Source organism: Lissotriton helveticus, chromosome 6 (assembly GCF_964261635.1).
Source record: "Lissotriton helveticus chromosome 6, aLisHel1.1, whole genome shotgun sequence".
Lineage (NCBI taxonomy): Eukaryota > Metazoa > Chordata > Amphibia > Caudata > Salamandridae > Lissotriton > Lissotriton helveticus.
In genome coordinates, this window is record NC_136067.1 from 1,361,221,198 (window position 1) to 1,361,248,433 (window position 27,236).

A 27,236-nucleotide genomic window follows, 5' to 3' on the forward strand; every position below is an offset into this window, starting at 1 on the left:
AGTCGCGGTTAACTTCAATGGGAAAAGTCGCGGTTGGAAATTTAAAGATAAAGACACTTGGAACAACCCCCTTTAGACTTAAGGGGTTCTGGGGCCAACACCCACGGGAGCACCGGAGTACTCGAGTTACCTCACCCAGGGAAGCCGGGTGCATAGGTGTCTTTTGGTGTCGGGAATCGTCATTGATTTCAATGGCGATCTGTTGCAAAGTGCTGCTGCCGTAGAAGGAGAAAGTGTCTGGAGTGATCCAAGCCTGGATCGAAGATGAGAAGAATCTGAAAGCAGAGGGGACAGCGTCTGTGTCACTAGCCAGTGACCAAGAGCACGATAGGCGAATGCCCACCGATGTCGGGTGTTTTCAGGTGAAGGAGGCGAGGGTTGACTCTTCAGCCAGGAGGACCAGGAGGCGTCGATGACGACCAGGATCTGGAATCCAGCTGTCCCACGAAGGATGTCGAGTGCTGCGGTGTTGGTGCCCGGATTGGACCCAACAAGCCTTGGCAACAGCAACCCACGCAGAAAGGAGAAAGATGCTTCGGTGCGGACCAGCAAGGTCCAAGGAACTCACCATGCGGTGGGGAGTCAGGGCACGTCTGAGCAACCAGAGAAGCCCACGGAAAATCAGAGTTGCCTTCGTTGGTAGGGACCCACCAGTCGACGGACCAGGGATCGCGAAGGAGCCTCGAGGGGAAATGCTAGAAGCAGGCTGACGTAACACTTGTGGAGTGTAGGCCCACAAACTTCGGTGCAAGAGGTGTTCGGGGCATGGGCTACAAGTAACCCAATGCTCAGCCTCAAGGAACGTTGAGAAGCTGATGCACCTGCAAATTGTCGTGGTTTCCAAATGTTCCGGTTCCACATCACTCACGAGGGCTACGGGTCTCAGCTTTGCTGGGGACTCGCTTCGACCTCTGAGAAGTCTGGAAATCCTCTACCTGGGCTGCAGGTACTTCGGAGTCCGTCTGGAGCTTCGGAGATGCAGACCGGCAAATGCTTTGTTGCTGCCCGCCAAGCAGGGGAGTCACTCCTTGACCCCAAGGGAGATTTCTTCAGTCCTCTAGTCTAGAGTAGAGCGTCGAAGTTCCAGGATTCAGTTGCAGAGTTTTGTCCAGGGATATCTAAAGTCCTGTTGCCAGGGGTTCCTTACTTATACCTAAGAAAGGGGTTGGACTAACTCTGTGGACCCACCTATGGGAGGGTTTGGAAAGAGGGGTGGCTACACCCATTTCCTTTGTCCAGTTTCGGCCAGAGCAGGGGCTGGTAGCCACTGCAATGGGTTTGAACTGGGCTATGCACAGGGACACCAAATATGCCCCCAGTGTAGACTTCAAAGCACTCTCAGAGTGCACCCACCCAGCCCCAATCCATTAAGGCCTGTCTGGGAGGTGGTTACACCTCCCTGTGACAGGAAACCTATTGTCCAGGCCTCCACCGCCGGAGTTTCGGTCAGCAGCAGGAGGCCAGACTTGTGTCTGTGGCTGCAGCATCCATTTTGTGATGCCAGGGCTCTTTTAATCTGGTACCGGGTATACCGGTGTGTACATGTCTCTCCCTCTAGAAGGGTGGAATTCTACACCCCGCCGCCAGGACTGTGGGGGGGTAGGATTCCAACATCTTTCACACCAATCACGACATGTTTCCATGCAGCCATCCCAAAGTTAGCATTTACCGCAAGGTTATAATGCACTTAAGAGTATATGGTCTGGCTGCATCACGGAACCGCCCCAGAGAATAGATTCCGAAGGCAGAGGGGCCCTGCTCATGCATGGGCACCCTCTCACACGAAACATGGCACCCTGCCTTCAGGATTGATAAGGCCTGCCATAGGGGGGATTGATAGGTTTCTATGTGCAGTGATTTAAGGTAGATATAGGTACCCTATATCTCAGTAAGGGGTGCATGCACCACCTTACCCAGGCTGCAGTAGCAGTGCTGTGGTGTCATTTTGGAAGGCTTCCCAGGGGTTGCATAATACATGCTGCAGCCCCTGGTAGGCCTCTGGTGTACCTATGCCCTTAGTACCTAGTGTACCATATACTAGGGACTCACAAGGGTACCCCAGTAACCAAACTGGAGTGTACCTATAGTACATGGAATCAATTTAGAGAGGAAGCAGTTAGCCTGGGGTCCTGGATAGCAGGGCCCCAGGCAGACTAAAGTCGAAAAACAGTGAAACATCAGCAAAAAGTGGGGGTAACCATAGGAAGCAGACCCTACTCTACTACATGGACTGAAGAGCGGAGGAATGGAGACCGCTGTGCTAAAGAAGGTGAGTCCTAAATAAAACCGCTCAAGCTACAAGTGCGTAAATTAAAATTAGTCAAAAAAGCTTAAAACGTGTGGCGTGTGCAAATTACCGCCTTCTTGGATAAGTAGATAGAAATTCTTGTTGTACAAAGGGGTGTGGAGCTGTTTTCTCTTGTGTTTGCCTTACTATAAAGGAGGGACCGAAGTCTGCAGTCAATGTTTCGGTTTGTGAAGTTAGTGTGTGTTATTGCGTAGGAAATATCCACCGACCCATCCATCTCCATTCATAACACTGGCAAAAACTATTTCGGACTGCAGATACAAAAATTAAAGTAAGATGCACCAAAGTGCTTTAAAGACAGAGCTCTTACTCCGGCGGCTTCCCCTCAGTAGAAACACACATGCACAGGATGTTCCTGTTTTGACCTCTTATTTCGCAATGTAAAAAGTGCCTCTTCAGCGCTTTTCACACTGCAGAAGGGCCACTTTGCACTGAAAATTGCTTCTTCGATTACTTCGAAGGTATAAAATTGATGATACTGTGAATTCTACTGTAAAAAGCGCGTCTGCAACTACCTTTATAGTAGTGACATGAGCCTTCATTGGATTGTGAGTTGAAAAAATGCATATCCATTGACTTTAAACATCACTTGCCTATGTTGCAGAATATGTTCTTTTCTGTGGTGAATAAGTGCATCCGGTTTAACTCGGATGATAGGAACTTACGCTTCCGTGGACCTAAGCTATTATAAAGTGCAGACAGGGTGCTGCATCACAATGGATTTGTGAGATAAATAGAGACTGTCATCGGTTGACTTGTACATCACAAAAATAATTCAGCATTACTTTTAGATGAGAAAATGCTTTGCAATTAAGTGGTGGAAAAGTGCAGCACATTTAGTTATATGGTTCAGCTGGGCTTCAGTGTTAATCATTATAGCAGAGAAAAAATGTCATCCTGATTTTGGCAAGCAGAAAAATGCGTCTTTGACGAATAAAACACCAGATACAAAATGCGTCCACGGTGACTTGTAAAGTAGCACAGATTTCCCTGCTGACCTGTAAGGATGGTAAAATCCGCTGTCAATAATGGTTGAAAACGTGAGCAGCGACGCATCGATCCCAAAAAATCTTATGAAAAAAATAAATCTCTTCTCCCTGGTATTTGATGCCCCGGTAATGACGGCAGATATGGTTTCGAGCAGGAGACGCGAGGGCTGCCAAGTGTTACCTGTTAGACATGGGTCACATGTTTGGAGTCAGATTTCACTTCTATGGGTAAGTGGAAATTCTTGTTGTACAAAGGGGTGTGGAGCTGTTTTCTCTTGTGTTTGCCCTACTATAAAGGAGGGACCGAAGTCTGCAGTCAATGTTTGGGTTTGTGAAGTTAGTGTGTGTTATTGCGCAGGAAATCTTCACGGACGCATCCTTCTCCATTCATATCACAGGCCAAAAATGTTTCAGACTCCAGATAAAGAAGCTAAAGTAAGATGCATTGAAGTGCTTTAAAGACACAGAGATCTTACTCCGACGGCTTCCCCTCAGTACAAACACACATGCACCTCTTAAGAGCTATCACAAGTCTGTCAGGTCGGGCTTTCGACCTGGTGGCACCAAGTGGCTCAATCTTTTGTCACGCCTCACACCCCACCATGACCTCCTCCTCGGACTTACTCATGTCTCCATAGCCCCTATCTCACCTATGTTTTATTTGTTTTAATGCCTTTTATATGTGTTGGTTTGCAAAACACATTGACAAGCATTTGCAATGCAACAGGTCTAGAATTTACGCAAGTTGGAGCTATTGGCATTGTAAATGACAATGCCTTTTATGTATGTTTTGGTTATTAGAAAACAAAAATAAAAATCATTTTCATTTACAAAGTCAATAGCTTAAACTCTCGTAAATGCAAGACCTTTTGCATTGGAAATGCTTGTTATTTTTGCAGTTTTAAAGATGTTATTGTATTTTTTGGTTTGTTAGGAAAGATTTTTAATTATGGCATTAAGTTGAGGTCTGTTTTTACTAGTAACATGTCACTGTATTTTTGTATTGCTCGCTTTATTTTTCATTCTTCCGTAATGTTTATTGGTTGTTTTACATAGAATAAACTCTTTGTTGGCCTTTTTAATGATAAAAAAAAGATGTTCATATTTTATCTTTTTATGTGATCCGGGTTTTATATGCTGACAAAATGAACTCTTAACATGTTTGCTTTTATGGATTTTAGTTGCCGAATAAAGTATCTTTTTATTGATTGACACAGCTAAAAGATATTAATGGACATGGTCCTTTAACTCAGAGGTTGGATGACTAAAGCCTCCAATATTGACAAAACAAATCTTTTTGCTTTTCTTTTTTTGTTACACTACATTCTATTCTAACACTTCCTTACAAAGAGATCATTCAATGCTGGCAACATTTGATATACTTCTCAAGGCCTGCCTCTCCTCTCAAACATTCCCTCATCTTTTCCCCACTTATTCATGCTCATTTCCATCTTCTCCCGATCATGCCAATACACTGTGGGAAGCAGGGTTAGCTTGGATAAAGCAGTAGAGGTTCAAAAGGGTGGCAACCGGGAGGTCAATGTACATGAGAGCACACAGGAGCAAAGGGTGTCACTGTACCAAAGAGACATTATTCCAATTACATTATTGATAAAAATCAATTCAGAATAGCTTGATTGCTAAATAAAAAATAATTAGCAACTCAGACTGATGAATTTTTTAAAACTGAAGCATGTCTCGCCTTAGTTAGATAGGATTTGACTCCTCAATCATAACGCTTGACAGAGAAATTAGGTCTATTAGCTGGCTTTTCGTGCCTGATATACAAGCTGTTTGCAGCACACGGGGATAGAAACACAAATTTGCAATAAGAAACAGTGTTACGTGAAACATTCTATGACCGTCAGAATGGTCTGGGCATATCTTTGAATTATTCACCTATCTCCTTATGATACTAACTACAAACCAATTTCTCTCCTCATTGCAGAAAAAACTTCAGATGCTTTTGCTGCAAACCACTTCTCCAAATTTCTTGAATTTCATAATATTTTAGATGATGCTCCCACTAGCTTTTGTACGAAGATACACTGAATTGGTCATGGTTTCCGTACTAGATGATCCCCACTTGGATGAGGTCGACAGTGTTAATTGTCATAATATTGTTCCTTCTTTTTTAATCGAACTCACAGGGTTGCTCAAGGAATGTTTCCATCCTCCTCCTGCAAACTCTTTTGCAGCGTACTTCACGTATCTGCTGCGTTGCCTCTTCTTTTTAAGCCTTACATAAGGACTTCTACCAAGCTGATTATCGCTTCCTATCTTGTTTCACTGCTATAAAGACGACGTGCATACTGCACAGACCGAGTTGTCTTTGCACTCGCAGTACTTCCTTCCGGATGTGTACTTCCTTTCAGTAGGTTTCTTCCTTAGTGCGCTTATGGATGGGCCTCCTCTCAATCTGTGAGGAGTTTAGATGTCAGAATTTACAACACTTTCCAAATGCATTGTTAAATCTATTTGGTTACTATCTTGTGCACTTTGGTTTTGAAAAAAGTATGCCCTATCTCCCTTTTCTCTCCTAAAACTCACCACACCACCATCATGGCATTAATCTGATCTACATTTGATTACAGAGGGATACACCAATCTGCTTTACTTCACCTGTGGACCTGCTGACGCCTCACTTTCTGCCCTGCGACTTTCGTTTTTCCGATGGAGGACAGGTGCTGGAGTTCCGCTCTCCCCTCGCCGCTGCATGCCACCAGCAGCCGCCGAGTAGGTGAGAGCGAGAGGATTGAAAAACTACCTTGCCCAGCAGCCCTTGGCCAAAACCGGAAGTCCTAGCCCTCAGTAGCGTGACATGCGGCGCATTCAAATCAGGCTCCACACCGGTGGAGCGGGGGATACACCAATCTGCTTTACTTCACCTGTGGACCTGCTGACGCCTCACTTTCTGCCCTGCGACTTTCGTTTTTTCCGAGGGAGGAGAGGTGCTGGAGTTCCGCTCTCCCCTCGCCGCTGCATGCCACCAGCAGCCGCCGAGTAGGGGAGAGCGAGAGGATTGAAAAACTACCTTGCCCAGCAGCCCTTGGCCAAAACCGGAAGTCCTAGCCCTCAGTAGCGCGCAAGGCGGCGCATTCAAATTAGGCTCCACACCGGTGGAGCGGGGGATACACCAATCTGCTTTACTTCACCTGTGGACCTGCTGACGCCTCACTTTCTGCCCTGCGACTTTCGTTTTTCCGAGGGAGGACAGGTGCTGGAGTTCCGCTCTCCCCTCGCCGCTGCATGCCACCAGCAGCCGCCGAGTAGGGGAGAGCGAGAGGATTGAAAAACTACCTTGCCCAGCAGCCCTTGGCCAAAACCGGAAGTCCTAGCCCTCAGTAGCGCGCCAGGCGGCGCATTCAAATCAGGCTCCACACCGGTGGAGCGGGGGATACACCAATCTGCTTTACTTCACCTGTGGACCTGCTGACGCCTCACTTTCTGCCCTGCGACTTTCGTTTTTTCCGAGGGAGGAGAGGTGCTGGAGTTCCGCTCTCCCCTCGCCGCTGCATGCCACCAGCAGCCGCCGAGTAGGGGAGAGCGAGAGGATTGAAAAACTACCTTGCCCAGCAGCCCTTGGCCAAAACCGGAAGTCCTAGCCCTCAGTAGCGCGCCAGGCGGCGCATTCAAAGCAGGGTCCACACCGGTGGAGCGGGAAATACACCAATCTGCTTTACTTCACCTGTGGACCTGCTGACGCCTCACTTTCTGCCCTGCGACTTTCGTTTTTCCGAGGGAGGACAGGTGCTGGAGTTCCGCTCTCCCCTCGCCGCTGCATGCCACCAGCAGCCGCCGAGTAGGGGAGTGCGAGAGGATTGAAAAACTACCTTGCCCAGCAGCCCTTGGCCAAAACTGGAAGTCCTAGCCCTCAGTAGCGCGCCAGGCGGCGCATTCAAATCAGGCTCCACACCGGTGGAGCGGGGGATACACCAATCTGCTTTACTTCACCTGTGGACCTGCTGACGCCTCACTTTCTGCCCTGCGACTTTCGTTTTTCCGAGGGAGGACAGGTGCTGGAGTTCCGCTCTCCCCTCGCCGCTGCATGCCACCAGCAGCCGCCGAGTAGGGGAGTGCGAGAGGATTGAAAAACTACCTTGCCCAGCAGCCCTTGGCCAAAACTGGAAGTCCTAGCCCTCAGTAGCGCGCCAGGCGGTGCATTCAAATCAGGCTCCACACCGGTGGAGCGGAGGATACACCAATCTGCTTTACTTCACCTGTGGACCTGCTGACGCCTCACTTTCTGCCCTGCGACTTTCGTTTTTCCGAGGGAGGACAGGTGCTGGAGTTCCGCTCTCCCCTCGCTGCTGCATGCCACCAGCAGCCGCCGAGTAGGGGAGAGCGAGAGGATTGAAAAACTACCTTGCCCAGCAGCCCTTGGCCAAAACCGGAAGTCCTAGCCCTCAGTAGCGCGCCAGGCGGCGCATTCAAATCAGGCTCCACACCGGTGGAGCGGGGGATACACCAATCTGCTTTACTTCACCTGTGGACCTGCTGACGCCTCACTTTCTGCCCTGCGACTTTCGTTTTTCCGAGGGAGGACAGGTGCTGGAGTTCCGCTCTCCCTTCGCCGCTGCATGCCACCAGCAGCCGCCGAGTAGGGGAGAGCGAGAGGGTTGAAAAACTACCTTGCCCAGCAGCCCTTGGCCAAAACCGGAAGTCCTAGCCCTCAGTAGCGCGCCAGGCGGCGCATTCAAATCAGGCTCCACACCGGTGGAGCGGGGGATACACCAATCTGCTTTACTTCACCTGTGGACCTGCTGACGCCTCACTTTCTGCCCTGCGACTTTCGTTTTTCCGAGGGAGGACAGGTGCTGGAGTTCCGCTCTCCCCTCGCCGCTGCATGCCACCAGCAGCCGCCGAGTAGGGGAGAGCGAGAGGATTGAAAAACTACCTTGCCCAGCAGCCCTTGGCCAAAACCGGAAGTCCTAGCCCTCAGTAGCGCGCCAGGCGGCGCATTCAAATCAGGCGCCACACCCGCGTCGCGGGAGCGCCGGGCGAAGTCCGGGCCAAGGGCGGGCCCGTTTAAGTCAGTTCAAGACCGGGTAAGACTGGACTGGGCCACCCTATTGACATTCGCTTATCCGTATCTTATAATTGCAATATTATCATTGCTTATTGTCGTCATTGAGTAATCCCCTCATCTGGGTCCCACTACCTTGAGCATGTCACCTAGAGGGACCAGGAGTAACAAGGCACTCCGTGTGGCTCAAACAACTGGCCCAATCGATCAGTTTATTGCTAGAGCAAATGACGCCATTAATCAAGGCGTACTTTTGTTGGAACGGAGGGTTTCACAGGATTTGACTGCGGCTAAACGCTCCTCGTTGGGCTTATTGGCGGCAGCCAAAACTCCCCTGCGCCCCCCAGAACCTGGCACATTACTGGACGATTACGTTGACCCCACACAGTCCCAGGTACTGTGGACTTGTCAGTTTCTTTAGAGCTATCAGCCCTTCAGACATCACAGCTATCCTTGTCTCTGGAGAGAACTCCAGCTCTCTTCATTAGCCCAAGTAGGGATGACTCCACTACAATTACAATCCGGGGCATAAGGGAGGGAGCAATACCTAAGAATAAAAAGAACCCTCAGCAAAAAAAAAAAAAAAATCCCGCAAACAGACCCAAAAAACGACGCAACCCAACCACGATCCCCTACCCATTATCCAGTCCCCCAGCCAAGTTGCTCCTTCTCGGCAAGAGCTAAATCCAATACCCACAGATACAATTAACCTTCTCACCACCTCTGCCAACCTCAGTGTTAATAGTAACGTGGGTAGAGACAGTGAAACCTGCGGTTTAAACAACCAACTATTAGATAGTTTAGGGGCATTAATTAAATCTTACATGCAACCCATTGAATTCACTCTTTTAAAAATTGAAAAGCAGTTAGAAGAGCTGACCTCAGCCCTAAAGACTAACAAGGGTTCTGCCCTCGGCCACACCACGGCCCAAAAACCAAAACCCAAAAATACCAACGATGGGGTGATAGTAACAAAACCATCCACTACAGCAGTGGCCGCACAACATAAACTCACACCTACACGGGTGACTAATGCCCCTACCTTAACCAAACCTCCTGCCCCATCTACTCAGCCTCCTATTCAAACAAAGACACCAGGGATCCAAAATACCACCTATAAGACCAGGAGGAACAGTGGTCATTCTATTCACCTTCCCCCAGAAGCTGCTCCTTATGTTGTCATTATGACCGGGGTTCCCGAGCTGAATACAAATTCGGAGGAACTGGTCTGGTCCCTTAGAAATAAGGTACTCCATTGGCTATCTGCCAATAGGCCCCTTCCCCCCTATTCTGACAACAGAGCTACAATGGTCCGCAGAGTCCCCTGGATAGGGAAAGAGTCAAAATCTATCCAAGGAGACTGCGTCATCGTCAATTTTGAGGATCCCCACACTGTGGAGCATATTTGCTCCTGGGGTTCACAATTTACATCTGACGGGATCGGCACTAAAAGACTCTCTTTCTTCTATCCTCCAGTCCATCACTACAATACTGGTCCAGAATGGAACTGGACTCAAGTTGGAAACTGGAATAGAAGACGTGATTGGGCGGATTGGCCGAGTCATGGGGGCAGAGACGCAGCTCCAACCTTCGGATGGAGAGGCGTGCCACTGACAAACAGATATGACTGCCTGGAAATGGTGGATTGACCAATATCCGACAGTAAACAGGAATGTATTGATCCCCCTTCCTCAAGGTCTAACCCGCCGGAACAACTCTACTGCTCTCCAACCTCACTTCCCACAGCTGGTACTCTACGTATACCAGAAGTACCAACCTTAATACCCATATTAGCACAACTCCCTGTTTTAAAGAAAGACGATCATATCGCAACTCATCTCGTTGCCCCATTAATACATACTTCTCCCCGCCCAGGAATTTCGTCTGACGACGTCTTGTCGAACAGCAGAAAGTCTATCCCTTCCATCCAGCAGCTTTCCGTACTATTTCGGAATGTAGCGGGTCTCCGCTCAAAGTTAAACCTTAAACCATGGTTGGACATAGTAAACACTCATCAAATAGTCTGTTTACAGGAAACTTGGGCTATTGATCCCTTACACATTCAGGGCTATAAAACGTTCCACTCCCCAGCCGCCATTACCACTCATGTCAGATCTAAGGGAGGTTTAGTGGTGTATATTTCAAACAATTTACCTTCGAAGAAAACAACTGTTTTACATACCACTACGAACTTTCAAATTATCATGGTTGTATTTAGTAATTGTATGCTACATCTCTTTATCAACTTCTATAACAACCTTTGCCCCGCTGAATGTGTTAAGTCAGTAAATGAAATCTCCACAGTTATAAATGAACAATGTAATAAGCACCCATCATATGTATGCTATGTGATTTGGGAGGGGGGGGGTGGGGGGGGGGGATTTCAATGTTTCTCTGTGTACCAACCACAAGAAAGGTATCTGTGGTCTCCTAGACGAAAATGACTGCCCACTGACTCATTTTACGCACACGCTCTTAGGCAATGCCTTGAACGATAGTCTTTTCTCATTGGAAATAGATTATGCAAATGACTTAGTGGACCCTTCAGTTGAATTTAAATCCACATTCCACGGTAGGGGCTTGTTCAGCACTATTGATTACATTTTATGCTCACAAACGCTAAAGGGCAAACTCCAACAGTTTAACACAGGTACTGATACTTCAAGTGACCATTTCCCTAATAGCATCACTTTATCAATTGACATTGATGTTTTTCACCCTACTAGGATTAGCCAATTAACTCACCAATCATTGGCCATGGATAAAGTCAACGGCTTTTCTGTGAAATGGTCTAAAATTGACCCCGTAGCTATCAGCGGCAACGTTATATCCAAAGCCCTTCCTTGGATAAATAATTGCCTGGCAGAGGACTCCCCACCCCAGTTGATTCTATCTAGTTTCTTGGAGATTTTAAAAACTATGCGGTCTGAATTATTCTGCAACCATAAACCCGGTACTCAGGAATCCCTAAGGTGGTTTAATTTAGCCTGTCGAAAAGCGCTATCCGCCCTAAAAAAGGCATTACATAATCCAAACAGAAATATAGTTGAGATAGCCAACTTAGAAAGGACTACAAAATGGCACAACAAAATTGTAAAAAGGAACTAAAGAAAAACTTATGGGCCCAACTGCATGAGAGCTGCCTAAGTAAAGACAGTTCCCAGTTTTGGCGAGTAGTCAAATCACCTTTTTTAGTTGACGCCAAAACTCCCCCGCACCTAGACGTGGCCGTGACCGCTGATGAGTGGGTGACCCATTTCTCAAAAATTTTTGGGGGCTTCCTAGTTGACTCCACAAAAACGGTCAAGCCAGTAAATGATCCTACTAAGGCACAAGTTTATCCTATCGAACTTTATTTTAGCCTAAGTGAGGTCATTTGCGCATTAACGTCCTCCAAAACCGGTAAGGCGCCTGGCCCCGATGGAGTCCCACTAGATATTTTTGTAAATAATATAGAACTATGGTCCCCCATCGTCACCCAGGTGATGGCGGCAGTCTCCAAAATTGGCCTAATAGATTCTTGGTCCTCTTCCATCTTGCTCCCTATCTTTAAAAAGGGGGACCGTAACAACCCAGCCTGCTATAGGCCCATTTCTCTCCTGGACTCCCTGGGGAAAGTTGCAGGGCGTTTGATCCTGGAACGTCTCCAGGACTGGGCGTCGGGGAACAACATCTTGACCGACCTCCAGTATGGATTCCAGGAGGGACTTGGCACAGTTGAACAGGCACTAAATTTAACCCTTTTAATAGGCAAATATGCCGTGGCTAAAGGTGGCAATCTATACTTAGTGTATGTCGACCTCAGCGCAGCGTTCGACTGTGTGATACACTCTAGGTTGTGGTCCATTCTTAGTGAACTGGGGGTAGATCCCCCCCTCATAAAATTCCTTCGTGAGCTCTACTCTGACGCTACGGCATGCGTGAGATACGGGATCGGCGGTGAATTAACACCCTCATTCTCAATAAATAAGGGAGTTAGACAAGGGTGTGTCCTGGCCCCTTTCCTGTTTAACCTCTATACTAACGGGCTGGAAATGGCCATGCTGGAAGGGAGCCAGGACCTCCCATCCACCAACCATCGCCCTATACCCGCTTTGTTATACGCGGATGATTCCGTCATTTTAGCAAGGACATTAATCAAGTTGCAAAAACAATTAGATAAATACTGCCAGTTCATGCTCTCTCTGGGGTTAAAAGTTAACAAAAGTAAGACCTATGTCATGCACATCGGTCCTAAGGCAAAGAACCCTAAGTCCGTTTTTATAGAACAAGTTAGATTGGAGCGTGCCAGGGAATATCCCTATTTAGGCATTTTAATGGACGACCAGTTATCTTGGAAGCAAGCAGTGGCAAGTAAAAAAATGCTCTTTCAGAGAGCAACTTCAGCTCTTGTTTCCTTCTCAAGAAAACTGGGTAAACCAGCACCAAATGAGTTGCTTAAAATTTACCACGCAAAATGCCACAGCGTAGCAACCTATGGTGCTGTCGTCTGGGGCTATGCTCCCGTAGACGACTTACAAACGGTCCAAAACGGGTTTTTAAAATACATTCTGGCACTTCCCCAAAGTGCTCCAATATACGGTTCCCACATCGAGCTAGGTATCGATTACATAACTGACAACATCAGATGTCAGCCGATTCTCTTATGGCACCGTATATGGAACAAACCCCAATGCCACCTAATTCGTTCCCTAATACAAGATTGCCTATCCTTGGCGAGTTGGAAAAAAATACCTTGGTTACTGTACGTTTCCAACTTCCTAAAGGATTTGAATTGCACAGCTTACTTCATTGAACCATTTTCAATATCTGACATCAGTAGAAAGGCGTTGAAAAATCTCTGTCTAAACCAACTGAGAGATCTACGCCTTTCACATGAAGTATCAAAGCCAACAAATGTGCAAATTCTCATGGTTCAAACCTCCCCTGGTATCCAGCCTTATTTAACATTCTTTTTATCTAACCACGAAAAATTTGTTCTGACTAGGTTTCGTTTTAATTCTTTTTTCCGCCTTGTTACCTTCCCCAAAGAGTTAAACTGGTCACATGACCTGGCAAAATGCCCGTGTGATGGTGTATCATCTCAATCGACCATCCACCTTACTTTGTTCTGTCGCTATTATGAGCAATCTCGCAAGCGCTGGATCATCCCACTTCTACGATCAATGGGGTTGAGAACCTGTCGGCCAGCTTATCTAGCACTTCAGCTGCTAGACTCACAACATGTAGCCAAATGTGTAGCTCTTTTTCTAAAATCATGTCCGAGAATACGCTGTAAAATCGGGCTACCGTCTCCTTGATTTGATGTGAATTGATGTTTTATTGATCCACTTGTAAAACTGGTTTTTACTAATTGTTTTAAACACTACTCTGTTTTTATTTGTATTATAATTCAGTGTTTTAAATAATCCACCGGATTTTTTATGATGTACTTTTTATGATTCAACTGAATGTTAATCGAATAAAAGTTTTTTTAAATGAAAAAAAAAAATGATTAGAGGCATTAATGAAACTCTCCTACAGTGTGTGCAGGCAATTCAGAAACAACCTGCCTATTTGGTTACCCAGGTTCCTTGGTTTTGTTGATTACATTCCATTCTGAAATCCCTAAAACTGTTGCCTATTAGGGAGAGGATGTCTTACAAATTGTATGCATTGTGCACCAATCCCCCTCTGGATTCACTGCCTCTCGCCTGAACAGACACTTTCCCTAACAGGCCCCTTCATTCTACTCAACATCTCTTGCTCTTGATTCCTAATTCTCACAGAGCACCGTCTGGAGGTGGCTCTTTTTCAGTACCCTTCCCTACCTCCTGGAGTGCTCAACGACAATAAGATCTACTGCAGATTCTTTTCATTTAAAAAAGAAGCTCAAAACTAACAAACAAACTTGTACTATTATGCCTGTTAACAGTCACATTCCACTTTTTGGTCTGCTGTTTACATGCCCATAACCACCAACAGGCCCTTAGGGTTGTTTTGGGCTGCACAAATTATTTTAGCATAACATTCCAACTAAGGCAATGATCTTTTTTGCCCAATTTTTCCAAACTATCCAGACACAAAAACCAAACCAAAAGTGTGATGCGGGACTAGCAAACTAATTTAATTCATAAAAGACATGCAATTAATGTTTCATTGTTTATCTGTTTCGCAAAATATATGCGCTAGAATCGAACTTGAAAAGAAAAAAAAAAGCTGCAGATTCCGGTCACGCATACTGATTTACTATTCTGCAAACCCTTGAATAAAATGGCAAGCTGCTCTGATGGAAATAAATCTTCAGTGGCCTTGATCTTTGGAAATGGACAAAGACAGAACTAGAAGAACTGAAGGATTTTCAACTTTAGTCACTGCTAAAGGAGTTCAGGTATGAATGTGGATAAAAAGTAGGCACTGGTTCAACAGAGAGAAAGCAGTATAACGTATTGAATTGCATGTTATAATAAACCTATCTTAAAAGAACAGACCCTGCAGATTCCGCTTTTTGACTTGAGAGTAGGGGTGGGAGGGATTTGCGAAACTGTAAAAAATCTCCACGAGCACGCAGAGTTCCGCAAACAGGCGGAATTGCTTGTTCTGCCTGTTCGCGATACTTTTTTCCTGCTCGTGAACACGCATTTTGAAAGCGCAAACAAGCAAAAAATTCCGTGGAGCCGCGGATTGTTTGGCAATTCCGTGTTCTCCGCGGAACGCGAAATTACCCAAACTCAGCAAATTCCGCAAGCGGAACGGAATTTACTGCCCAGGCCTACTTGAAAGCAAACATTAACTAAAATCAAATTTCAAGCTGCTGTGGATGACTGATGGAGAAAAACCTGGCAGGTTAGGGTACATGCAGGCAGCCCATCAAAGAGTGGAGCAGTCATTGATGACTCCTCACCTTCAGTAAGTGCGGAGGTGGTTTGCAAATGCCAACAAAGACTAGTACTTTTCTTAACTGTGAATTTCATAGCTTGGCAAATAGATTTTAAATTATAAAGGAAAGTGGTTGGCCATCTCAATGACAAATCATTGAAGTGAATGGTGTGAAAGCATGAACGGGCATTACTATTAATTTCAACTGAGTAAACATTCTAAAGAGGACTATTGTCAGAGTCCTAATTAAACAAAAGATCACACAAGTTTCCTGGTCAGTTAAGGGTTCCACTAGTACAAAGCATAGTCAGCAGAAATTATAAATGTGTCAGACTTACATATTTCGATGTCAAGCTTGCAGCACTTATGTTGAAGAACGTCGAATTTGATTCGGCAGCCACCGCTTTTGCCTGGGGAGGGGGGGGGGGGGGGGAACAACAATCATAACTTAGTTTCTGAAGATCAAAACAAAGTATAACCACATTTTTCTCTGCATTGACTAAATAATGGCTAGAGGGTTCAAGAACAAAACACTGGATTACCATAAGTGTAAAAAAATCCACGTTTCATCTATGCTACTAGTTGGCTTATTATCTATCAATGCACACAATTCCATATTCGCTACAGTATTGATTGATAAAGATATTCTGTGAAGTGGTACACACATTTACTAAAATGAAAACGTTGGTGTGATGGTAAATATCTTATTCACAATAGGAAAACAATTTTTAAACCCTTGTCGGACCATTACTTATAGGCGCTCCTGCTTTACCACGCGTCCTGATGAAGACCCCAGCCTGAGGTTTTGAACAACCCTTACCTTCAGGGGTCGAAACGTCGACAACCTATACTCTTTATCTTTCCAAGCATAGGACTAAATAATGGATGGTTACGGAACCTATGCTTGAGAGTATCTTGGAACCCATTGATCTGTATATAGACTGTAAAGGCTTCATTCTCACTGTGATTATAACCTAGTCACACCACCTTTACCCGGTCCCCACTTCTACCCCCACACACCCATCCCCTCTAAATACTTTCCTTTCTGTGCACCGTGAGCGCGTTGACATACTTGAATGTATCTATTGTATATAAATGTGCTTTCTTTAAGTTGATTTATATTGTCAATGAATCAATTGCAATATTTTCTACTCCAATGTTTTGAATTCAATCATTTTACAATTAAGATGTGCAAAAATAAAAATATGCACCGAATGTATGAACCTTTTCTATTTTGAGTGACATTTTTGGTTTAGATATAAGCTAAAATTACCCCCTAAAAAATTTGTGATTTTTTGAGATATTTGTTACTCCAAAAATATCAGACTCCGACCACTTCTACATGTACCTGATTAACTGACCCAGGTCAGAGAGTTCTTAGGGTCCACCCCGTTGTAACTCACTACTGGACCAAGGGAACTGGCTTATATAACCAATCTGTGACAAACTTAAGCAACCAGCCCATATTAAACCATAAGCTTGCACAGATAACTAAGAAGACCCCAGCAGCTCCAAACTTGCAAATCTCAGTGTTTTCTTTAAAAACTGCACATGAAGGTCTACAAATATTTAATATGGCTCTCCGTCAAATAAGATGATTGGTCAACAACAAATGACTTGTTGCAACCACATTAAACTAGCATGTTCAATAAGGAAATTACGCAGCCTTCGGAGTCTAACAGAGGCACTGACGTCAAACATTAAAGTGTTTAATGTATGCTTCTGTTAGTGCTGGCAAAGCTGGAATACCTCCCAGCAAGACTGAGGTTCCAGGAATGCGTTACAACAATGTGCTCTCTTGTCTTCAGCTCATATCAATGCTATACATGCAAACAGATATATGAACCTGGGGGAATTAGGAAGGTGGGGGGCGCACTTTTCTGTTTAAGGACCGTAAGTGACTTTAAAATGACTTTGTTTACAACATGTGAGACTCCTGCTCTCTTTAAGCCCACCAACCGCTTGCCTTGTTAGATTGTTAGCGATCTTTCTGATGATATGGACTGTGGTGGGCTGGGAAAAGCATAAATATCTGAAGTTCATTTAGAACAGGTGTCCCTCAACTCAAAGCTGAATATGTACCGACAACAGTATAATCTGGTGTACTAGAATGTGCTACCACATGCTTGTGGGGTAGAAGTCAATTAATCAGTGGATTAGATGATCAATGTCCTAAAATAGCAAAAATGTTGATTAAAAAAATAGACGGTCCTGCAACTTGCTGTGGCAATGACAACAGATTTAAAAAAAGTAAAATATTTTTTTTAAACGGCGGGCGTGGTGAAGGGGACGGGGGGATGGGACACGACTAACTGCCGTGCAAGGCAGACGCATAAAGTGAAAATCTTTCCTTATCAAAAGCTTCATGCATTGCCGCAGTCTGATCAAGCACAAATGTGTCACTGATTTCGTTTTTAAGTGTATCCCAGACCATGAGGAGTCCGGGGACTTGGTTTTACCTAGAGAGGTTTGTTACTTGAGGTCAAATAGTAGAACGAACAGATAGAAAAAAGTGATGAGTGGCATACTTAAAATAATCTCAGCCACTGGTTATTACATGGGCTGCATCCCAGTCTATCGGTCACGTGCACGGCAAGTGACTTTGGTTTGGACTTCACCATATGCAAATCCGTCTTGACCTTGCTCCAATATAACAGTCATAACCCCAACTGCCCGCCTGGTTCCTCCCAAACAAAGAACACAAGCAAAGCTAGACCAGCTTCGCAGTGGTTGGAGCTCTTCATTCAAGTATAGCTTGATTCCAGTGGCGTTATGAGCACAGGACACAGGTCTTGGCAAAACCATCACACTTAGGCCATTGCAGCAAAAATATAGAAAAAGTGATTTGTGGAATGCTTGAATGACTGGTAATTGTTATACTTCAAAGAAGAACAAAGCCCTCTGTCTGTGAAGTTCCCAAGCTAAGAAAGCATGGAGACCCTTGGTGACAGTGCTCACTAGGAAGAAGGAAGCACTCCACAGAGACATCGGTCAGAAATGTAGATGAGATGGAGGTTGGATGGGAGAGGACCGGCGGCGATGAGGGATGGTGGTATACACATGTCTAGCACTAGTTGAGGGGTGCAGATACCTGCCTATGAGAATATACCAGTAGTAACAAGCACTGGAATAGCGAAACGGTCTTGCCTTTGAGACCTTTTAAGTGTTTAGCCAAGCAGCACAGTATCCTGGTGCTACAACATCTACTGTCAAGAGTGTGGGGGTTAAGAGGGGGTGGCAGTGCATACCACACACATTGCAGGGCACTCCCACTTAATGGTGGTCCGCGGGTTTAGGCTTACCTGCTTACCAGTGTGCTAGTGCACCTCCTACAGAGCGGTGTGTATTATGTGCAAGTCTCTGGATTGGAAAAATGAGTGGGACATCTTTAATGCCGAAGTGAATAATGCACACACAGTTCTTTATCTGCAACGAACGCAGAGCCCACTTTATTATCTCCCCACCAATCAACACCAGGAAAAATATTTTGGCATTTGAAAAAAACTGTGCTGAAGGAAAATCTTTCCAAGATACGCATCTGATAAAAACAATATAAAAAATATCATCTGAGATCTTCGCAACCACATTTTTTTTTATAAAAGCTCCGCTGAAAAGCCAACCATGCTAAAAAGACAATGAAGAATTGGAGATCGGGAAATAAACGGATTACACAAGTACCACAAATAAAAACAAGATCACAGTGGAAACAATAACGAAATGCGCATTTACTTATTAAAAATGCAGGTTCAAATAAGTAAAAGCGTGTAATTAAATAGACAATCGTCTCGAAAGATCAAAACGTGATTAGACAAAAATACGGTGGGATAATAAGCTTGAAACTCACGACCACAGTGCACAGACACTTTGAACGAATTATAAAAAATGTGAAAAGGATATAACTTTAATCGCCGAATTCTAGAGGCTTGGAGGAGGCGCAATGCAACAGTTAGTTGCCTTCATTTGAAATTATTTTACGACAATGTTTAAGGAGGCAACAAGGTGTCAAGCATGAACCCGAATATGTTTCCAGCAAAATATTCTACAAAATATCAAAAGCACACTGTAGATCCCCAGACTGTTGTATTGGTCCCCCATCTCCACACAACTCTGCACTACGGGGAGCAGTTCATTTGGAATAATTTCAGTGCAAGACCTCTGTTTGTTATATAAACAAGTAAATCAAAACGCCATTCGGTGCAAGGTGTCCTAGACAGGTGCTGTACAGACATTTTGCATCCTTCACTCTGCACCAGGACCCCTGCAGTTTGCAGCTCAATCCTCGGCTACCCTCCTCCCTCAAATGACGTTCACAAGCGTGACTTTAAAACGCACCCTGACATTCTCGCTTATCAGAAGATTAAACACATTCTAGCATTACACAGCATTACATAAATATAGACTGTATATAAATGTAAGGCTGCAAGGCTGGATGTGCACACCCTACTGCCACCACAACTCAGCATTTGTTTGTTTGTTTTTCAAACACAATGGTAGTCTGTTTTAGGTCTCGCCTGCGCAGCACGCATGCACTGCCTAGGAGGACCTTTATCTGTCGTTCTGGTAATTTTCAAGCACACACTCGTGCTTGTGGCAGCATCCACCTTGCGGGAGCGAGCAGGGGTGCGCCACAAGCACGACTGCTCTCCCAAACGCACGAGCACCTCTCCTCGTCCACACGTCCCGGCCTCTCACTCGCTCCACCCTCCCCGTCTCCTTTTGCTTGCGCTCCCTGCTGCCGCTCGACTTTGGTACCTGCTTACTGTCCCGCCCTCCACTAGTGTTTTCCAGTTGTCAGTCGGCTTCGGCCTACGACCAGATGTCTAGCCAGCTCCAACCTCCGCTGCGCAGATCTTCACTTTGGGTTGCAGCCTCCAAGGCGTACTACACAGCCTCATCTCAGGGCCTCCGCTGCACAGTCCGGGCTTCGCAGCACCTCTGGCTTCCCAACTTGTGACACCTCATACAGGTATGTCTGAAAATCTATGCTGCCCCACCCCTCTGTGCAGCCCAGGCCGCCCGGTAGATGCTGCTGATTCGGGCATCTCAGATTGTCTGCACCACTACAGGGCCAAGCACTCGGCCTGGCAGCCCCCCTCCCAGCTTCACAGCCTTCGCCGTCGCAGGGTTTTCCCCTGGAGTCAGATGAGCAATGAACTTGTTTTGTACAGGCCGGCGCAGTCTTTTCGTATGATTGCACCTTCGGCCGTGTGCCAAATGTAGAGTTGATGACGTTTATTGCAATGGCTACATTCGGGTCCTACCTGTCCTCGTGCCCTCAAGTGGAGCCCAGTAACCTGTATCTAAATGTCTATCACAAGGCCTTCCTGCTTTACTCCTTCCTGCGGACTGGCGAGTCGATGAACCCAGAGTACTACTGTGGTGAGGAGGTGTTCTGCGGCCTGTGTGATGTTTGTGCCGCTGCAGAAATTCCTTCCTTTCACCTCACAGTGAAGGCTATGCTGGGTTGAGGTGTTTGGAAGGAACAAAAGTCTTCTCTTTCCATAGTTTAGCAGTTTACTTCTAAATCTGTGTTATGCTTAACCCCCCACCCCCAAAGACCCAAGGTATCCTCCTTTGCAATGACCACCTCAACCCACAGATACCAGCATAGGTCAGCTTCATGGTTCTTGAAGTCTTCTATCACCCAGGCTATTTGCTTTTCCATTGCAACGAGGGCTCCAGAAGAGCTCATTCTTCTTTTTGGCCCAAAATTGTATCAGATTTTCATATCACCAGTCCCACTCCAGCTCTCTCTCCAGAGCACACATCTACGGCAGAAAGATATCTTCATGTCCTAGATGAGAAGGCTTTAAAATACTACTTGGACAAAACTTAAGCCATTTGGCAAACCAAAGAGCTTCTTGTAAATTGAAAGAGGAACACTCTCAGGACTGAAACACCTTTGCATGACACTACTTATTAAAACCACGAGCAAAGGCAAATAGTCTCTTACAATGGTGTTTTAGCCCAATAGACTATGTTGTTAATTAGGCTAATTAGATTTTTTTTATAATACAAGATTGAAAATAATGCATCTTATAAACCTGCTTTTTTCTGTAAAATCCTGATTTCCTGGAATCCCTAATGTACGCAGAGATTATTCTACTTTTAATGGACTGACAGCTGGGATCCTAGGTAAGTAACCATTGCTTCTTGCACAACCCTCCCATGCTTCCAGATGCCCGGAGTTTGTGCTTGACAAGCTCCTGGCCCAATGATCAGTAACCAATTCACCATTAATGAATATACGCATACTCTTGTAGTTGGAGTCCTCCCTTCCTTGCTCTGTTTTTATTTTGTAAATATTCGGATGTATTGATTATACTGTTCGGTCGTGCAATCCTCGAGGGAAGCGGAGGCCCTTGCATCTGATTTTTGCTGTCTTGCACATCTGATACAGACGAAGAAAAGCGCCATCTTCCTTCTGTGAGCCAAATTCACACTATGCGAGCCACTGCTCCTTACCTGGTCTCAGAATTCTCATTGCCTCCTCACAGGCACCTAGAACCACCACCTTGCTTATAGCTGGTATGCACTTGTAGTAATACTGTGCACTCTAGGCCAAGAGCTATAGGCGCAGCTAGAAGACTACACAAGACCTTGTGACTCAATAGAGACAGCTATATTTATACAGCGGTTAAGATCAGAAGGAGACATATTGGAGGCAGCACAGAGAAAAGGTAAAGTATTGAAAAGAGGACGTCAAGTATAATCCTTCCTCAGCACATCACAAATTATTCATGATCACAAGAAGAATCCCAGAACCAATAAGTAGAACATTTGTGATGAAGTGATCACAAGCAAAGATTATCCTTTCTTCAAATTTGTGCATGGTAAAAGGGAGTAAAAGGTACTTGTAGTGCCTGGAAGATGCAAAGAAATGATTGCATTCCAAGGCAGTAGCGGCATCTGCCCAATCAGATGGAGTTGCATCTGCTTCAATACATCCATGTTACTGGATACACAACCAGATGGCCCTGCTTATACCTCTTGGCATGATGAGAGATACACACTGAAGTTATAGATGTACTGAATTTAATAACGCTCTAAAGACTGCAGACGATGGGAGCAGTCGATGCCCCACACAAAAATGAGCTGGCACAAATTCTTGGTGATACTTCATACAAAAGACACTAGGCCCATTCTACTTGTCCTTTACCCTCCCCCGATCACATCCGCTTAAAATTGTTTCTCCCACACTAATGATCCCCTAATATTCAACCAGTCTTCACTTGCTTTCACTCCATTACAGTCTGGTGCCTTGCAAGATAATGGGGCTTTTCAGAAAAGCCTCCATGTTGTAGGATCGGTAGACATCTATAGCAAATTAACAAGTACAAAAGGAATTGAAGGAAACAGAGCGCTAACTTGAAAGTTGGTGATCAAAAAAATTGTGGATTACTGAAGTAGTGTGTAATTTGTGAAATGAGTGTCCTGCGATCCTCCTACTTTTCCCCCTTATATTTATCTTCTTTGCAATATTATAATGAGAAATACGAATGAGAATGCAGTTAAAAAAAATACTTTTCCTCTGTAGCGACATTGGCATTAGCACCGACAGCACCAGTTTGCTCGATAAACATTTCAGACCACTCCCTGGTGGCAATGACTATCGTTTGGGAAGGTGGGAGCACATAGAGACAAGAGGGCAAGTTTATGTCAATACCTATCACAAGATGCAGCTACCAGAGTTTGAAATTCTTAAGGCGACTGGAGTGAACCATGAGTAGAAATCTCGCTGGCATCTATATCAATATTGTCTGATGACCTGAAAGAAGTTGTTTAAAGAAAGTAGACTGACTCGGGGGTTATGGGTGGGGGGCTCTCAGGCCCCCCAGTCTCTGTGACCGCTACCCCCCCGGGGCCAATTTGAAATGGGTGGGGGGCTCTGAGGCCCCCTCAGCCCCGGGGACCGCCACCCCCGGGGCTTGTAATAAATTTGGGAGGGGGCCATGTGGCCTCCCTCCTGGAGCCACATGGCCCCCTGCCAGGGGGCCATGTGGCTCCAGGAGGGCCGGCTCCTGTAGTGTCCTGTTTGCCATGGCAGGGCGGGAGACTCACGGCTCCCACCCTGCCATTGCAAACAGCTTTGCTTCATTGAAGCGAGAGTAGGGAAACCTACTCTCGCTTGAATGAAGCAAAGCAGATTGCTTTTCCATATGGGGAGCAGCATGTTAGCTGCTCCCCATATGGAAAAGCATTGCCGGCTTCCGCAGGAAGCAGGGAGCCGGCGGGACCGTGGGGGGGATTGGGGACGCCCCCTTGGTCTCCAACGGTGAGGGCCAGGGAGGGGGGCCACGCCCCCCCCCCCCAAAAGGAATTTTTTTTAAAATAAAAAATAAAATAAAAATAAAGGGCCGGCCCTGGGGGATGGGGTCCCCGGGGTCATAAGTGGCCACAGGAGGGGGGGGGGGGCAAGGTAGCCCCCCTCCTAATACAAAAAAAGTTTTTTTTAAAAGGCCTATGCCCCGGGGGATGGGTCCCCGAGGCAGCCTATGGCCCCAGGAGGAGGGCCACCTTCCAAATATTTTAAATAAAAATAAAAAAATTGGGGGCAGGCCCTGGGGGATGGGGTCCCCAGGGCCAAAAAATTAGAAAAAGGAGGGGGGCTACCCAGCTCCCCTTCGTAAAAAAAAAAAAAAAAAAAGTAAAACGGTATCGCGGCCGGAGGCCACGCCCCCTTATTGCACCACTCTGCAAACGCGCCCCCTGGCGCGCTTGCAGAGGGGGAACAAATTCCCTTTGAATACTGGTGGTCCCCGGGGGCCAACTAGCCCACCAGGTACCTCCAGTACGCCCCCACGGTCTCCAACGGTGAGGGCCAGGGAGGGGAGCCATGCGCCCCCCCCTCCCCAAAAGGACATTTTTTTAAATAAAAAAATTAAAAAATAAAGGGCCGGCCCTGGGGGATGGGGTCACCGGGGTCATAAGTGGCCACAGGAGGGGGGCAAGGTAGCCCCCCTCCTAATACAAAAAAAGTTTTTAAAAAAAGGCCTATGCCCCGGGGGATGGGTCCCCGGGGCAGCCTATGGCCCCAGGAGGAGGGCCACCTTCCAAATATTTTAAATACAAATAAAAAAATTGGGGGCAGGCCCTGGGGGATGGGGTCCCCAGGGCCAAAAAATTAGAAAAAGAAGGGGGGCTACCCAGCTCCCCTTCGTAAAAAAAAAAACAAAAAAAAAAGTAAAACGGTATCGCGGCCGGAGGCCACGCACCCTTATTGCACCACTCTGCAAACGCGCCCCCTGGCGCGCTTGCAGAGGGGGAACAAACTCCCTTTGAATACTGGGGGTCCCCGGGGGCCAACTAGCCCACCAGGTACCTCCAGTATGTGCCAGGGGCTGCGTTGCAGAGAGGTGTTCTGATGCCTCGCCCCTTTTTACACCTCTCTGCAACGCAGCTCGTGGCGCTTACTGGAGGTAGCTGGTGGGCTAGTTACACCCCAGGGACCCTCAGTATTCAAGGGGAGTTAATCCCCCAACTTAAAATGCGCCACTGGGCGCGTTTGCACAGTGGTGAAGGGAGGGGGCGGGCCTGAGTTCACATGTGTGCAAACACACCCTGTGGCGCGGTTTAAGTTGGGGAATTAATTCCTTGTCAATGCGGAGGGATGTTACCAGTTGTACAGCAGGGGTATGTAGGGGGAAGAATTACATACACACGGGACACACTCCTGGAATTTGGATATGTGCCAGTATGCAATAGGAGCAATGGTGAGGACCAAGCAACCAGAAACAACATGGCCATTAGTTATGATGAGTGCACTAGTCGGGATTGGGAAGTGGCAGAACACTCTTCCTCTTCCCCTAATCCCCTTTTATCTGCACTGCCACATCAAAGGCTGCAAGACGAGAACTGTGAGGAACCCAGCGGAACAGGGCTGCACATACAGAGAAATTACATGCAAGGAGTTTATCTGAATGTTAGATCTATCTCCAAACATACTATGGAAACATGGGACCTATTAGAGGAATTGAAACCTGACATCTGTCTTTTCACCGAAACTTGGCTTAGCAAAGACATTATCCCGGTCCTAGCAGTTGCCTTCCCAGAGGACTACTCAGTCATTAGGCTGGACAGATTGGGTAAACGTGGAGGTGGCTTAGTAATCGCCACCCGATCCCCTTACTACTTGAGGGCACTGGATAGGGTGTCCTCCCCCAATCTGGAGCTTCTAATATTTAGAGTAGAGAGTGATCATGCCACCATTTGGACAGGTGCTCTGGTATACCATCCCCCGGGAGGCAGTAAGAAGGAATTCTGCACCACTCTTCTAGACAGACTGGCTCCTCATGTCTTGAAAGCCAATAGGTTCCTACTGATTGGAGACTTTAACCATCATTTAGAACTACTCACCAATCCGGACACTGCTAGTCTGATAGCAGCCCTGGAATCCCTTAATCTGACACTAAAGAAGACCAGCCACACGCACAGATCAGGCCATACGCTAGATGACTTCTTTTATAATATATCTGAGTTGGCAGTCGATCCCCCTCAAGTACTCGCTTGACTGATCATCTAGCTCTACAATTCCGGGTGATGCAAGTCTCAACATCCAAGCAGGCACAGGGGCATGAGACTTTGCGTAGACCATGGTCAAGAGTAACGCCGGCCACTTTTGGTCAGGTTTACTTGGATCCTGCTTTTGATTAAGTCGAGGATCCTAACTTGGCCTGGGCCAAACTGGAGGCAGCAATCCAAGAAGCCCTGGATGTTTTAGCCCCTCTCAAAAAGCCAACCGTACAGGAGAGGGTAGCTCCTGCCCCCTGGTATACGGACACCCTTAGGAAGGAGAAAACTATTTGTAGAGCTCTAGAGAGGAGATGGAGGAAGTCAAAGGATAACATAGACTAATCACAGTACCGCAAGGCCCACAAACTTTACCTCAATAGCTGCAAAGCAGCAGGAAGGTCACACTTGGGCATTCGCATCACAGAAGCAAAAGACTCCTCCAGGCAACTATATAAGATCCTGAAGGAGATTACGAACCCTAAAGTCGAGAATGTGTCACCCCCGCCACCCAGGCAATTTGTGACGAGCCGGCCAGCTATTTTACTCAAAAGATCGATCTGATCTATCAAAATATCAACATGGAGGAAGAGGAACTAGTTGAGGGACAACCACCTAATGCTCTACGGCCGAATGAAGAGCCCTTTCTTGGGATCAACTCTTTTTCGTCTGTAACAAAGGAGCAAGTCGGCTCCCTACTGAGCCGGGTAAAATCGGGCTCACCACTGGACCCACTGCCGCCAGCTGTCATGGCGACACTTAGCCCGGTGCAAGCAGGTGCGCTCTCCACAATATATAATATCTCTCTGGTGACAGCCATTTTTCCGAATAAGTGGAAAACAGCACGTGTAAAGCCACTGCTAAAGAAACCATCTGCCGACCCGAATGAGCTGCAGAACTACAGACCTATTTCGCTCCTTTCCTGCTGCTCAAAGATCCTGGAAACCTTAGTGAACCAACAACTATCCCTCTATCTGGAACAGAACAAGCTCCTGGATCCTTCGCAGTCCCGCTTCCGTGCCTCACATAGCACGGAGACCGCACTGTTGGAGGTGACGGATACCATTAGAATGACTCTGGATAGAGGGACTCCAGTGATCCTAGTCCTCCTTGATCTGTCAGCAGCTTTTGATACCATCTCGCATAAGCAGCTGCTGGACAGATTAGGGGGGATTGGGGTGAAGGGTAGGGCCCTTAAGTGGATAGAAAGTTTCCTGTCGGGCCGCACTCAGAGCATCCAGCTAGACACATTTATATCGCAAACCACTGAGTTGGACAGGGGAGTCCCGCAAGGGTCTGTTTTGAGTCCTACCCTGTTCAACGTATACATGACCCCTCTGGCTGACATCATCAGAGGCTATGGTTTTGCGACCATCTCTTATGTGGACGACACACAACTCATCGTCCCCATTGAGGAGGACATTATGGCAACTCAATTAAAATTTAAGAGCTGCATGTCCAGCATAGCCAGTTGGATGAGGAAAAATTCCCTACAACTTAACACCTCAAAGACAGAGATTCTACTGTTTGGGAAGGTCAAAACCAT

At 46.4% G+C, this 27,236-nt stretch overlaps 1 protein-coding gene across 4 annotated transcripts in view; it reads right to left on the reverse strand.

Moving 5' to 3' along the window:
- SPAST (spastin) overlaps positions 1-27,236 on the reverse strand; it is a 589,145-nt gene that overhangs the window by 287,276 nt on the left and 274,633 nt on the right. For all 4 annotated transcript variants that reach the window (XM_078649093.1, XM_078649092.1, XM_078649091.1 and 1 more), the window contains one exon: positions 15,520-15,591. In XM_078649093.1, coding sequence (XP_078505219.1) covers positions 15,520-15,591 — 72 coding nt within the window. The remainder of the gene's footprint in view (positions 1-15,519; positions 15,592-27,236) is intronic.